General features: G+C 35.2%; 1 protein-coding gene across 1 annotated transcript in view; it reads left to right on the forward strand.

Annotated features, from left to right (window-relative positions):
* Positions 1-16,958, forward strand: part of LOC133516200 (cell adhesion molecule Dscam2-like) — a 294,499-nt gene that overhangs the window by 76,954 nt on the left and 200,587 nt on the right. Inside the window, exons 3-4 of the mRNA XM_061848998.1 lie at positions 7,462-7,540; positions 14,251-14,282. Coding sequence (XP_061704982.1) covers positions 7,462-7,540; positions 14,251-14,282 — 111 coding nt within the window. The remainder of the gene's footprint in view (positions 1-7,461; positions 7,541-14,250; positions 14,283-16,958) is intronic.

A 16,958-nucleotide genomic window follows, 5' to 3' on the forward strand; every position in this document is an offset into this window, starting at 1 on the left:
ATATTAGCACAAATGCCATAAGGGAGGTGTGGGTAAAATTGTTCACGAGAGTCACGAGAGTCGATGCGCGACTTTTATGAAACGAGTGAGCAAATTTTAATACCTCCCGTTTGTAAACACAATTCTCATTATAGCACTATTTTATACAAAAAAAAATTACGAGTCATCTAAAATAATACCTTTTTTACTTCTCTTCTTCCTCGTGTTGTCCCGGCATTTTTGCCATGGCTCATGGGAGCCTGGGGTCCGCTTGACAACTAATCCCAAGATTTTATTATATTGACTTAGAACCTAGACGTCGCCGACGCTGATAAGACCCCCCAAATGCATTAAAAATCTGGGTGGCTCCACTTTTTTAAATACATCTTAGGAGCACAAAAAATAATTCTGCCAAAGAAAATATTTTGTTCAGAGAGTGCCGTATTTGACCTTTTTTATGTTGTTTGCATGTTGTGTGTCTTGTAGTGATGTTAAATAAATGTTTGACTTGGTTCATTTATGACAAAACGACTAATTACGACGAATTTAAATAAAATCCATTAACTCTCCATGATTTTCTTCTATTAGCTACTATCGCTCAACCTGCATAAAATACCACCATTTATGAGCAAGTGTAATGAAAATACCTATTGTGTTTTCTTAGACTAACATAACTGAATCGATACAATAACATTATTTACCTAGACCTACTGTGTAAATGAATCAAAATGACGCAACATATCTAAATAGGATGCCATTCCATGAAATATTGAACTATACACTTTAAGCGACCCTATATCGACACCTAATATAGCTTGAGGTATTCATACCATGAATCCCTTTTCAATAAATAATCTAGGGCTAAGTACCCAGTAGTGTACTTGAACGAATTCCTGAGATAGGCTTTACATGATTATCTGAAATTTCTAAGAGAATTTCACAGGCAAAGCAACAGGGTGTGCTCTTCAATCTAGCCCTTTGATGGTCAGCTCGATCGCACAATAGATATTTGGAGCGCTCCAATTAGGTTTTGCAATTCGAATATTCGACTTTGTCGAATATTTGACCTGTTATGATATTCGAATATTCGGCCGCTCAGATTTCGAATATTCGAATATTTTTTACTATTCGAAAAAATCTATTTCACCCACTACAGTTACAGTTTCTATGTGTGTTGCCGGGTATTTTTACAGTAAATGAGGAACGGTAGGTATCCAAATGCGAATGAAATAATATTTTTATTGTTTTCCTTTCGATAGGCTTCGTGAAATTACAACTGAAGCTAACTCGATTTCAAAGAAAACAAAATCAAAAATGATGTTATTTTTACTGTGCGGCTAATGCTTTTTATAGAATCATAGGTACAAAGCAACGTTACGTAAGTTTTAAGTTAAAGGGTCATTCTGTTTATTCAGTACAAGCATACCCGTACCTGCCCGACTATTTTAACCTTGCTTTGCTTTGCACCTTTAGGTGACGAATAATCTACCCAGTAGTCAGCCAACTTTTTCCCTTTAATATTCCTATGTTATAATAGCCGACCATCAGGAATCAAAACTTGCTAAGACAAATAAAGCCACCAGAATATCAAAATACATAGACATATAAACATATACATATAATCACGCCTATTTTTCGGAGGGGTAGGCAGACACCACGGATTTCCACTTGCTACTGTTTAGGGTGACTAGACCTGGCCTTTCTTCAGGATTTCCTCGATTTGATCAGAGAAAGTCCCCCGAGCTACCCCTTCCAGCTCCGTCTTCTACTTCTCCCTTATACATTCTCTTTATTAGCCTTTTTTCACTCATTCTTTCCACTGGTCGAAACCATCTCAACATACCTTATTCAATTTTTGGCACTAAATCTTCGTTCAGTCCACACTTTTTCTTTATCACACTGCTCCTAATTCTATCTTGTAATCTCAGACCACACACACTTCTCAACTCTCTCATTTCCACTGCATCAATTTGGCTCTGATACCTCTTCTGCCGTACCCAACTTTCGCTACCATACATAAGTTTGAGTACCAACACCGCTCTATGGACAGCCAACCGTGCTTTTTGTGACTCCTTCTGGCTGCTCATAAAAGCGTTAAGTGCCCCATTCACACGATTTTCAGTATTCACTCTCTCCTTTCAATGTCTAGGTACATTTTTTTTTTCTCTTACGTGTTTGGATGGTTTTAATAATATTAATTCACGCAACGATGCATTTATACTAAAAGTTATATCTAGAAATATTGAATACGTCTAATTTTTGCGTTACGACTCATTTTTATGAATGTGGGCATCTCGGTAAGATTTCTGCAAAATATTATTAGTTTTTGCAACATGTGTAAATAGTTAATGAAAAAAAAAACTATAAAAAATCTGATTTATCGTGCATTTTCTTATTTCTTTAAAATATTCGAATTTTATTCGAATATCTTGTCAGAAAAAGTCGAATATTCGAATACCTGAAAGTTTCGAATATTTGCAATCCCTAGCTCTAATATTGGACCAGGTAGGTAGTCCGTAGAAGTGGATTTAAGGACCAGTTTGCCGAGTTTCGGATACATACACATAAGTAATTTATGTGGGATGTGGGCTCTGACATTTTCTACTGTTTTAACTTGAGATTGCTTTAATTCATCGTACATTTCCTAGCGTTTTCCCGGCTATTTTCCACGGCTTACTTGGGCAGCTAGGAGTCCACTCGGGAACCCAATTCCATGAATTGTTACAGGCATTTAATGAAAACGACTTCTTCCTCAAGTTGTCCCGGCATTTTTGCCACTGCTCATGGGAGCCTGGGGTGCGCTTGGCAACTAATCCCAAGAATTGGCGTAGGCACTAGTTTTTACGTAAGCGCCTGCCGTCTGACCTTCCAACCCAGAGGGTAAACTAGGCCTGATTGGGATTAATCCGGTTTCCTCACGATGTTTTTCTTCATCGTAAATTTGTTTGTTTTATTTTTGTTATTTTGTCTAGTTTTATTTATCTTTTGTTTATCTATTGTTTTGATTTACCTATTTATTATACGTGAATTAAACTTTATTTGCATGCATGCAACTGTGCTTACTTATAGCAAATAAATATTTGATTGAGAGCGACTGGTAAATATCAAATGATATTTCGTACATAAGTTCCGAAAAACTCATTGGATCTCCGGATTGAAAGTCGCACGCTCTTACCGCTAGGCCACCTGCGATCCTTAATGAAAATGACTGCGATCTGATTTTCAAAACCAAAGGGAAAAGTAGGCTTTATTGGGATTCGTTTCTTCACTAATATGTAATTGGTAAATATGAAATGATATTTCGTACATAAGTTCCAACAAACTCATTGGTACCAACCAATGTTCGAGCCCGAGGCCAGCGACGTTCAAATGATTGCTTTAATTATTACTCGGAATATCTATATAGCAGCATACTTTTATAAAATTTTGGGTATATAGGTAAGCATGGATTATTGTTAGAGAAAATCGCAATGTTCAAATAATCAAGTAAAAGTTAGCTATTACCTATGTCTGCACAATATTCAGATAATTTCCAATAACTGAGCACAAAATTAAATTCTCTCAAAAAGAAAAAAATATGAAACGAAATATTTTCATCAAATAAAATTCCCAAATGATAGTCAAAGAGAAATAACTTCATGCATTTTGTACAGCTGGCAGCGCGATCCAAAACGGACGGGAACTGTTAGGAAAAAATACATTTTTTTTTGTTGATCGTACAGATTCCGACAAAGCGTGCGCTAACAGCGAGCGTCGGCACAGAGCGGCGGCTTGTTTGATAGACAGGTCAAAGCATGGAATTTGCCCACGGAACTTATTGTATGCAATTTGACTCACTTACACTTACTCCTTCCTAAAGAAGATGCGCGTTAGAAATAAATAGTATAAGAATTTATTATCCGGACAACAACATTTTCTATAGGATACACTGTGATAGAATTTAGCCCGTATCCGCCGAGTACATAATATACCTCTCCTGCTGTTCTTTATTACGCTACTCTTCTCGGTTTTCTGCTAATCTCAACCAGTTTGTGTTAGTCGTTCGGCAGTTATCACCTGATCTGCCTATTCAGTGATATCTTCTCTGTAAATAAAGTTCCTTGAGAACTTTCAGACTTGGTAAACCTTTTTTGTTATATTTTTCCTATATTGATATTTATTATTTAAGCTTTTTAACACAAAAGTGGTTTAATTTTAGCTAGTAGGTACTTATTTCTTAGGTAGCTGCCACATCGCTAACGATAAGCGAAGTGTGAGTAGCGATGACGGAGCTTTGTTCTCACCTGAGTCATAACTATCTAAGGGCTTTCAGTTGGAAAAAGACTTGTTATTTTGATAAAAAAGGCGGTAACGTAGTTCGTATTATTTAAAAAAAATCAATATGATTTCATAGGACAGCATGCGCTCCAATACGGCAGGAGGGGGCTGTACTCATTCACGCATTCGGTTTTGCAATAAAACAAGGGTAGGACATACGACGTAGATAGTGGCGTACTCCGGTCTGGCTATTGTAGTCAAATTATGAAAAAAAAAAGTTATGGCTAATGACATTTATGGCATGTATAATGATTCAGTCATATGACTTTTCTGCCCTTATTAGTCAATAAGTGGTATCTCAAATCAAAATTAAATGCAACCCTTAAATTTCTTTATCTTAAAATCGAGATAGGTTCCGCTATTTGGCTTATTAGGGCAGTATTATGGCATAAGAAATTATAACAAACAAAATTATGACACTTAGTCGTCATGGCATGATAGCACATGAAATTAGTACAAGTAAAATTGTGGAAAACGAGGGTATCCGTCTTCCTTGGCACGGCTAAAACGTAACTTAGGTAATAATCTACACTCGGATTTTATGTACTTTCCACATTGTACAGTTTTGTCTGTGTTACGCTTCAGAGTTAGCCCGAGAATGAGGAATACTTTTTTTCTACATATATTCACCACGTACAAAACTAAGTTGTACAAAAAAAACTATTCCATTACCGCCTCTATGAGAGCTTATATGCAAAGGTATCATCCGTAGCATACTCTACGCCCCGCCCGAACGGCAGTTCATGCATTTTAATGAGAGCTGGTGCATCGTCCGTATGCAAACAGGGTCTGCATACGTTAGTTCTATACATTTATGTATGTTTTTGCCCTACTTGTGTCTTTTTCGGTGTGTTTGGACGAATGAGAATTTTCTTTCAGTCCAGGTGCTTTTTTAATGTTTAACGCAACATGAGAGGACTTTTGCTACACATAGCTACAAAATTTTAGTAATTAGCATTTTAATCAATTCGATGCGCAGGGAAACATTAAGCACGCATATTGGAATTTAATTATGTATATAATTTAAATGCGTTGAAGTCGAAAATACATAATTAGTTTTTAAAATTTGCGTTTTCAGTTTTATTTTTTCTAACTAGCAACGTGCAGCTGGGGCGGCTTCGGACGGGCTACACAAAACCTTAACAAATTATAAACCTAAACCTTCCTCTATCGTCACTCTATTGATAAGTGAAAACCATTCAGTAGTTATTGAGTTTAATACGAACACACATACACACAGACAGACACGGCGGGGTACTTTGTTTTATAAAGTGTAGTGATTTTGTTAAACAAGCCTGAAATATTTATGGTGATAATTTTTTATACGTTCCATTGGAGCCACCTTCTTTCATAAATATTATATAAGGGCTCATTAGCGTCACGTGGCGACACCCTAAGCCTTCTAACAAGCGAAGTTGTAATCCTACCGAGGGATCCATTAAATTGCTAAGTACTTTATTCATCCAGTGGGGTTCCGTCGTTAAGAGGAAAGGGGATGACCGCTTCTCCGTACAAACGTACTTCCCATATTCCTCTCTGATTATTAACAATTCAGAAAATATGTTTGATACTCAATTTGATGTTTATTAACCACAGCTATGCCCTTTTGTAGATTTTATGATTATTATAAGTGATATTATAACTAAGTATTACAAAACGGTATGGAATTTGTTTTTCGCTCTTATCTTCCATAATAATCAATAAATCAAAAGAAGGGGCCGATTCGAACATTAAGATACCTCAAATATTCGGTCCTTCAAACAAAAACGTCACTTTTGATAATGAAATATCCGAACCATATCGTATCTAGATCTAATATTTGATGTATCTTAAAGTTAAAATCGGGCCGGAAGTCAAACGAAGGAGTATAGTTATGGTTAATAATAAATTAAAATAAACTTATGTAAAATATTTTCTATAATGTCAACATCCACGGAAGAAACGTCCCCACAACGTTTGTATGGAGAAGCGGTCGTCCACTGTCGTCTTAATTTTACTATATAGAATAACACCAAACAAAACATCGATTTATTTTGTGGTTCACCTTGGTTTTACTGAGTTTCTTCTTTTTGCAGTTCATTATTTTCTTTGACTTTCATTCCGTAGGCAGTGTTTTCTACTCTAAAGCTGTTATTTAATTAAACGACTACATTAAGTAATATTCCATTTCCCAATCCGAGTACAAAACACGAATTTTCTAATTTTATCCCAGCTTCTTTACCACGGTTTGTTAGAGCCTGACGAGGCTCGCTTCGCAACCTAGTATCAAGAATTGGCATAGACACTACTTATTGGTACGACTGCCGTCTGACCTTCCAACCCAAAGAATAAACAATGAGTGACATAAAAATGTTCTTATGATTTGATACTCGTATCAGTTTGACATCATTGACAGTGAATTACGCTCGTACAGAGATATAATTATATTGGCACTAGAACTTAGTTGTGACCAAACCAGAATCATAAGAGTATAACATTTTGTATGGGTGTCATTAACAAAGTTTGCGGGTCAAAGTCGCCGGCCAAAGCTAGTATGAAGTAATAATAACACGGAACCCTTAACTTCCCCAGGCTTTGTTTAAATATGCAAGTGTCTTTAAAGGGTGCTGGGATGTTTTACGACGGCCTTATAAGCTTGTTTGCGTCATAATGATGTGATTTTGATGATGTGTTGACAAAACCTCAGGTTTTTTTACAAGGTGTAAACAGTGTAATGTGTAATTATTATTAGCTTCAATAAGTAAATATTTTAACTTTTGTATTAATTTACCCTAATTAGTATCAAGTTTCTTTACTTCTTCGTAAATCAGGAGTGTAAGGGATCATAAATAGAACCAAATAAGGTTCAAAATTCACATTCACATTCAAATTGTCGTAGACAAAATATCAGTCACCATAAAAAGTGACCGTTTTGTTCTATCTACTTTCATATTCTACTCAATTAATTAGAACAATTAAACATGCTTTACTTGTAGTACCAGAGCGAACTGCAATAACACACGGACAAGGACATGGTCATAGCTAACAAAGCTAGTGTTTCCTTTTTAAGTACTATTTCGGTTACCAAACTGTAATGTAACAAGTTACTAAAATTGAGAAATACAGAATACGGGAAATGACTTACCTGCATATTATACGTCGTTAATATTGCATGTTTGTTTTCAGATGCTCTTCGTGTCTACAACATACGCCATTCATCTGCTTTGAGTGCATCCCGGGAAGACATCTCTGCGATAATCAAAAAGTAAGAAACTGAACCTTATTTGTAATGCTATATAAATGCTTTTGCCTTACGCTACTCTACATTCATGTTTGTTATAAAATTCGCGAATATATTTACTTTGACAAGCGAATTCCAAACTTAAATAAGCGCATTTATGGTTGATTTTGGTCTGCAGCTAAATATGGGTAAGAGTTGGTTCCAAAATGATATTTTTAAACGAAATTGAGTTTTATTTTTTTGAGGGTAAGTTGATTATCGTAAATTGCATGTTTATAGTGGTAATTTTAATATTATAATGAGAATGTGAAATGGAATAAAAGAATATGAGAACGGATGAGACCTCAGATGAAAAGATTTTGTTTGTTTCCCTTTTCAAAGACAGATCAAGTTTTTTTGTCGTATTATGTTGGTTGTTTAGAATTCTCGTATTCTAACGATTTTCTCGAAGTAATTATACCTAGTAGCATGATAGTTCTGCACTTTATATAAAGGTTCAATATTCAAAAGAAAAAAAAAAAACAAATTTACTAAGACTTAGTACCTATCTGTAATATGATTTATAGTGCATATCTGCTTCTGTATTATCCGGCAGAGTGTGTTAATGTTAATTGTCATTTCGGTTTCCGTATTCATTTTTAATTTAACATACCTACAAACTATTTAGTTACTTATCGTGATCAGTTTTGGCAGATTAAATTTTCGATGGCTTATTACTATGCCAAATTAACATTATTCATATTAATTTGCTCGATGGCAAGCACTAGTTAGTAACAAATAACCATCAAGGTAAAATAATAGGGCTACTCGTATATATTATTTTACAGCCTCAATTTTAAGGTTAGAAGCATGTTTGTCACCTCAATTGCTAATACATATTTAAGAATGGTAATGGCAACTATTGTGGCACTAGGATATTTACGAATACATTAATTTGTACAGATATTTTTGTAAGACACAACTACATAACCATTGGCAATTCTTTTCAAACAGAAATGTTAGCTCATGATGTAAAAACTGTTGCAGACCTTTAAAACTACATGTGTACGGTTTACTGGGAAATATAGTTTGTATACGAAAGGGACCTATCATTGCGCAGAAATTGAATTCAATGATTAATATACGGATAACTATGATTGTTATGCGTTACCCTCACACTTACGTGCATCATAGAAAGTGACACCCACGATGACAGAAAATAAAAACAAACAATCTACTCCTTTATTTTGATTGGATGTTTATATTCGTACTATCATATTGATTTGAGAGCATCTCACTCACTCTTATGTACCTTGGCATTAAGCGAGAAGCACTGGGAATAACATTATATCAATTTCTAATAAATAACAGATTTTAAAATATATATTCCATTCTTAGATCTGATAAAGTAAAATTATTTATGAGAGCACTTTTCAAAATCCCTACGCCCTTCCGCGGTCGCGACCAGCCAATATTTGCCGCCAATCCTATTACGGCGGTGCAGTCGGCAAGTTTCCTAAGCCACTTGCATACTCATAATACTGGCAATTCACTTTGCCTTATTGCCCTTTTACTATCAAGTTTTATTTTTACAACATCATAGGTACAGTCTCCTGCAATTATATGCTACACAACAAAGGCCTCAAAAATATCTTATTTGTAGAGCCTTAATAGCGTGTTATATTTTGAGGTCTTTGAAGACTAACATATTACTGCAGGTGATTGTACATCTCATTTTATCATAGTCTTACCATCTGTGGTGCTTTTTACTCAACTTCAGGATGAGTTACGATTTTAGCATACTATTTACATGTGCATTGTTTGTTTTTGCCTTATTTTTTATTGTGGCGCCATCGCCATGGAGGCTTTAAAGACTACAGTTGTTAAACTTTTTAAGAAACCATGCAGTGAAGTTCGTCTAGTGAAAAACGAAAATCTTAAGTTTTTGTTTTCATTATTTTTACACATCAAACATCAAGCGACACGTTACAGTAATGGGCCCCATATCCAATAATAAAGTTGAATGTTTAAACTTTTAATGAAAATTCTATGAAACTTGTATTGTTGTAATAGCATGCACTTAAAAAAACCAAATCATGTTGTCCTCTCCTACCGTACTTTAGCATTAATGGACTCACGGACTCAGTAATTGTTAGAATATTGGTAATCCGCCGCATCGCTTTTCATAGTCATGGCCCTATGGATTGAATTCCTATTTGAAATATTTATGAAAAATAAAATCGTTTAATTTTTTTTCATTAAACAGTATTTTTTTTATCTAAGAGATTGTTTTCGTACAAATGCTTAGACAAGAACTTAGGCATCGGTGCTCGTACTCATATCAGTAATTATTAGACGCCAATGACGAATTATTTAGCCAAACCACCAAACAACCTTTGATTATCTTTTCACCACACCAAGTGGTAAAGGCCCTCTTGATTGTTCAAAAACTAACGAGAAAGTTGCATTTTATCCAGATGTGGGGCAAAGTAATCAGATGCAAATTTTGTTTCCTTATGTTAGCTGGTAGAATTGACTTCTACAGTTGGATTTGATTAGGTTTGATTTTTTTTGGTATTTCATAGTTAGTATTTTCCTCGCGTTGGTGTGGTGAAAAATTTGTGTTTGGAATCTTTCGCTTGCTCGGGTATCAATATTAGCACGAGCGGTTAAACAACAACTTTACCCCTTGTATAAATAAATAAATAAATATTATAGAACATTATTACACAAATTGACTAAGTCCCACAATAAGCTCAATAAGGCTTGTGTTGAGGGTACTTAGACAACGATATATATACTATATAAATATTTATAAATACTTAAATACATATAAAACACCCATGGACAAAGGAACAAATATCCATGCTCATCACACGAATAAATGCCCTTACCAGGATTTGAACCCGGAACCATCGGCTTCATAGGCAGGGTCACTACCCACTGGGCCAGACCGGTCGTCAAAACAAATGACTATTCTCATATTATTATTCTATTGAGAATAGTTATTTGTTAAACAAATAACTATTCTCAGAGATCCTGAACTGATAAGACTAGATAGAAATAGTATCAACTTGAAATTACTTTAGAAAAAAAAAAAACTAAATCTGCCAGATTCACTTTTTCGAGAAATCGGGAAATGATCACATCAGATTGAACCCCAAATAATAGTATTGAAATCGTGTAGGGATAATCTAGGTGTCAATGAGACTCATTGATACTCTTAAGAGTAATCAATAGTTTTACAATATTTATAATTCGGGTTTAATAGTGACGTGAACGAAATGTAGACCGTGATCATGACACGTGTGAAACACGCTTTAGATGAAATTCGGATATAGCGGCCAAGGATGCAAATCCACCACTGGGCTCAGCACTAATACCGCAACAGTAATGCAGCTGCAGTCATCATCCGAACGTTACCTTAACTCTACTGTAAATACAACGTCAAATATTAATTGTTACGAATGTGTGATTGCAATCATATAATAATTTATATGTAGACTCATTATTTTTCTGCTGAGTACGTCTATAGCCTAGTTTGTACTCGGCACGGTGAATCTCCAGTCATATGACAAAGTTTCATGGTTTTAACGTGAATGGTGAAGTAGGATCTTGCACGTATATAATATATGCTAAGCCTTCCGAGCCACAAAACTGAACTTGAACTATGAACATTTTGTCTTGAACTTTGTTAATCATCCTTGAGTTGCGCCCCAACTAAGTTCGTTATACACAAGTTATATAACAAGGCACTTATTAGTCTAAGATACCTATTTTTTTATACTACGTCAGTAGCAAACAAGCATACGGCCTGCTTATGGTAAGAAGTCTCCGTAGCTTATGTACGCCTGCAAGTCCAGCAATATTATAAAGGCAAACTAATTAAATCGTATGTTGAGTCCTATATGTATAGAGAAGTTTGAGAGCATTGTAGTGCTAGCGGTACGGCAATTATTCTTTAGAACTAAGTTGATGCTCATCAGAAGGTGGACTCGTGTAACTTGTGAAATGTTTTAAGTAGAGCTATAATTTTTATGTCATCTTTTAGCTGATATCCTGTCCTATCATTTAACAATAAAAATAAGTACAGGTCAACGACCTCGTTTTCGAAAAAAAAAGATAAAATGTCGATGTCCTGGTCAATTTATTTTTCCTGCAGTTGTGCTGCAACAGCATTACTGGTGTAGTCTCTATTAAAATGTAACCTTAACACTCCCATGCCACCCTTCCTGCTTAGATATCCGATACTTTTAACCCTTACTTTACCCCGTTAGCAAGTGGATTCTGGGTTCAAAGTTTCCTGGCACTTTCCTCTACCTGTACGTCAGTTTCTCTTCACCTCAATTTATGAATTTATGCATGATTGAGGATGACACACCTAAACATATAAACCATACACAAACTCATATTTATAAATATTAGAAATATTAGTGGGATACAAAAAAACAACCGGGCTTGCTTAAGACTAAGACCAGGTGGAATCGTAATACTGCATTTTTATTAGTATTTTGTATCGTCTTACTGTCATCAGCTTGGCGACGGGAGAAACGCTACGAGGGCTTATAACAGCTTTTGTAGCACGTCAAACGTCAGTACATTTTAGGTTAGATACAATTTTTTAACTTCATATCCCACTAAGCTCCATTTAGTTAGACGGGTCAAAAACTTGCATGCAATTTTCATTTATATTTTCATAAGAACAATAAATTCAGTTGATTGACCAAATATACCGCAATGTAACGAAAATTGCATGCAAGTTTTTGATCCGTTTAAATGGGGTTTAAGTTAAATACGTTTTAAATACGTTCCTAAACTTACTAAAACGAATGTATGCTTAATCATCTGACCTACGATGAATTTATTATACCGAACTTAGAATATTTGTTTATTATTGATATTATTTGACGATCCTTTTCAGGTTAAATTTTTCTTGGAATAAATTTATTTGGATTATATTGCTATTATTTCAATTTATTTCTGACGATCACAATTAGGGATTGCAATCCGGTCCGGCGGATCCGGTAATCCGGCCGGATCCGGTACTTTTCAGGAGCTGCCGGATCCGGTTAAACTCACCGGATCCGGTCCGGATCCGTTAAAATAAAAAAATGCTTATACACAGCATATGCTGTGCGATTTGTATGAGCTAAGGGCAACAGATGAAAGGTCTGAAGTTCAACAGAACAAAGAACGAATGAAAAAGTTTAAATTTAGTAAGATACATGATTGGAAACATAAGAGGATTTCTTCTTCTTTCATGATAGTGGCACGATACGATGATTACATAAATACTGTAATATAAGGATGAAGATGCCATGGAAGGCATTTGTGATTTATGCTAAAGGGAAGGTTAATATTTTGGCATAATGTTGTGATATGAAATCAAAACTAAACAAAAAGGCAGGAATAAATCGGCAGTATTCTGCCGACTAGAGTTGGGCTCATAAATATGTGTAAGTAAATGAATATATGATGAACTTCAGTTTTCTCCGATTATGCATTATGATAAGATATAGATTCTTTTCTATTCAAATTTAAGAGATAATCTTTTGTCTTTACTATGTCATCCAATCTTATGCAATTTCCTTCATCGCCTGGTACATGCGACTCTACGGTTATCCAATTCTTTACTTGATCCATGTAACGTTTCTTAAATCATCCCTTTTGTTCCCTATTTTACCAATACACTTAATTGGAAATTTAAAACAACTGCGTCTTTTAAATCATACAGTCTATATAACTACTTTCTCAGACAAAAACATGAGAACGAGACAATATTGAAGCGCATTTAATTTATTTTGATTAAACTTAAAATATCTAATTTTTTGTTACTAGAATGGATGTCAGCGATGCAAATAAGTAAATCTAAGAACAGAGGGCCTACCGCGGACCACGTTCGACGTTTTGCCTCCCTGTTACACTTACGTACAAATTTACGAGTGCGACGGAGAGGCCACACGTCGAACGTGGTTCGCGGTAGGCCTGCAGTTTCGAAAACTTGTTCGTCCAAGAAGTTCCAATTCCCACCCCCCATTCCATCATCGGACTTTGGAAACTAATCAAATTTATAATTGTAAACGAAAATTTATGCAGTGCAGTTTTGTGAATGGTTAAATATAATAAATTACTTAGATTAAAAATTTTGTTTTTAACGTGAGATTGACATTTTAACACTTACTACTAAGTTCTAATTGATGGTTAAACAGTTATTTATTCACTTCAAATTACTGGTTTCGGAATAAGTTTGAAAAAACATCCTTTATTTCTTGTATTACGCTAAAAAACTACACAAATATGTCATTTTACTAACTCTAATATCCCTATACCAAACCGGATCCGGTCCGGCCGGATCCGACCGGATTAAGGCCAAAATCCGGCCGGATCCGGCCGGATTGAAAATCAATCCGGTTTGCAATCCCTAATCACAATATAGATTCTTTAAAATTGACAATAATGTAATTTGTACTGTAATTATATGTTGTGAAATAAATAAATCTAATCTAATCTATGCCTGACATATTGATACTGACGGAGCAATGAACTGACAGATGAAACGGGCATTATTTATTGCCATTATGGCTGTAAAACTGATAATTTTGAATATAAATATTGACTTGGAAAAAATTGTAGGAGACTTACTATTACAACTGTATATCATCATCTTACTGGGTTCATTATAGGATAGATCGATCTGTATTATAAGTCTGTCTCAATGGTCCCAAATATGTATTTATTGTACTATTTTGTTACAGGTCCCTTCAATTTCAACGAAATTTTTCAAATGGTAAGTTTTATTTATTTTCGTGATTTACCAAAACACGAAGTAATTCCTTGTGTCATATTTAAAGCTGTGCAATTAAACGTGTAGAATTATTCCATGTATATTCGAACATGCTAAACTTTGATCGTTCTCTCATTAAGTGCAGTTGAAATACAACGTAAACGAACAAAGGCCAACTGTTCTCTGCATTCTCAACTATTCAAATACTAATAGATAAGGAACACTGCAACAAAGGACGGGCAAAAGGGGCTAACGACAATATTAGGACAATGCACCGAACTTTGCCTCTGACTTCATGTTATTTTAACTTAATTCTTTTTTAATATTATGCACAACATATATTTACCTCCTCTTCTTTACCAATACAAATTTCACTTTGAAATCTGTTTTACCCTCTTTTGCTTAATTGCACTAATCCAGTTGAACCAATGGCTATAAGCGGCTTGAACCCGATTTCGGCGATCGTAACCTCGCGCAGTGGGTGTCTAGGGGATTAGAGAGCAAACAGAGTGGGTACTTTTTCATTAAGCTTTGAGATTTATTAAGACTAACACCAAAAAGATTGAGGCTGGGATTGGGAAACTTTATTTTATTTAAAAATAAACTTTAGCTGTTTAAAGGCATAAGTCCAAGTAATTAAATACCCTATTTACAAAAGCTTAGCAATGTTTATTACTATGACTGTTGGTATTTTTAAAATAATTTTTGTCTAGAGCGAAAGAACATTATCTTATAAGTAGGTAATTATTAATGTAGGTATGGAACAAATCATGTTCGTGTTCTTGAATCTTCCATGCCTATTAACCAATTAAAATTATTCGTTGTACCTACTGGCAACAATTCTCTCGCTCACGTTTAAGTAGCACTAACTACAACTAACTAAACTATAACTTATAATATAACTTTTTAAAAAATGGGTCTGATTTTTTCCCATTTTTTAGTTTGTTATCGACGAAAAGTCTAAGTCCCGTAAGTCAATTTATCATAAGCACAAATAGCACAATGCTCTCTAAGCATATTTTGCCGTAACTTTACCTGTTTATTACTACAAAAGGGATTCCACTACTTTCTCAGTCTATAATAGAACTGCAATAAAGCGTATATTGCCTGCAGTTAAAACTCGTGAACACTGTCCTGCAACTGACGCATGCTACGGTAGGTATAGGTTACCCTTTTGGACAAATTTAACAGCATAATCTATAGTTTTTTTACTATACTGTTGTTTTTTTGGCACGTTATATGTGATTATGCACATATAACCTAGAAAACCTGTAGAACAAAACTGTCCTTTCAGTAACTAGCCACTGAACTGGCCCCCTATGCCAGTTTCTGCATACAATCCAGGAATGATACCAGTATTTTTGTGTTGAAAACTACACATTATACCCTTTATGAATAAGGTTGAATTTTGTAAAATAAAGAAGGTTAAGAAAATTACTAGTTACTGGCACAGGTGGCCAGTTCCTGGTTTTTTGACAAAACCAACATTCATCATAACTAGCCACCCCCCCCCCCCCCCCATTCCGGTTTTAATTCATTTTAGGCAGAAAACTAATCAAAAGCATATTATTTACCTTTAATAGAACTGGAATATCACAGCAAAAATAAGTTAACTTCCTAAACCTACGCAAAAACAAAATTTAAAAAAATCCTATGTCGTTATCATTTCATTAAGCGAAGAACGTACTTGCCGAAACAAGTGCGCCGACTATAAACAAATAAACGAAAAATTTGTTGCTAATGCCAATAGGAAACTAAATGTGTACTAAAACGAAAGCTGATTAATGTAGTAATGTTAACCGATGTCAGGAGATGGCGTGCAATGCTTTAAACTCTTATTTTAAACAAATGAAACCTGTAGATGCCAGTTACTGAAGGTGGCCAGTTATACCATGGTTTACCCTACATTGCACCAGTATAATAATTTTAACTGGCAGCGATTAATGAGTAAGTACAGCTACTTAAGGTAAGATAAGTATCACCTTAAACCTTGCCTTTGCACTACTGTTTCCATTCCAACCGATGGCCTGACCGATGCGTCACAAGTTTTACATCGAAACTTCACGAGAGGATAACACAGAAAACGGTACGATAGAGCAATATTATCCGACTGGCGCTTGAAACGTGAATTTCGGCGAATTAGTTTTTGTCAACTTAGCGCGCATGTATTGTTGGTGTCGTGGTCGTTTGATTTTGAACCAATGTAGCATGCGGCACCACGCTGATAGAATACTTACGTTAAGTGCGATTAGTGGCACGGGGTCGTATGGCGTGCGCAATATCGTGACGCTCAGGTCGCCATCGAGCTTTAATGGTGCTACTGTAATTAAATTGAAATCACGGTCGCGTTTGTGCAGATGTAGGGAGCTAGATGTATCTATGCATTATTTGCAGTTTGGGTGCTTGAACGATGTAAACCATTTGTCTGCCGTGAAAGGACATAACGAGGTCATTTACTTACTGAAAAACAAAACAGGGACTTACAAAGAATTCACTTAGAATAACATAGCCTGTCAGACGTTTTAAATTGTTGACCTATTATGAGTATTGTTACTGTTTGGCTTAAAACCGCCTTCAAATATATCAGTTGGTAAAGCATGTACTTAAAAAAGCATAATATTATATTTTATCCTTCCAGAAATCGTTTCCCTTTTTGTGGAAAAAGGTTTTATCAAGCAG

Source organism: Cydia pomonella, chromosome 3, assembly GCF_033807575.1.
Source record: "Cydia pomonella isolate Wapato2018A chromosome 3, ilCydPomo1, whole genome shotgun sequence".
NCBI lineage: Eukaryota > Metazoa > Arthropoda > Insecta > Lepidoptera > Tortricidae > Cydia > Cydia pomonella.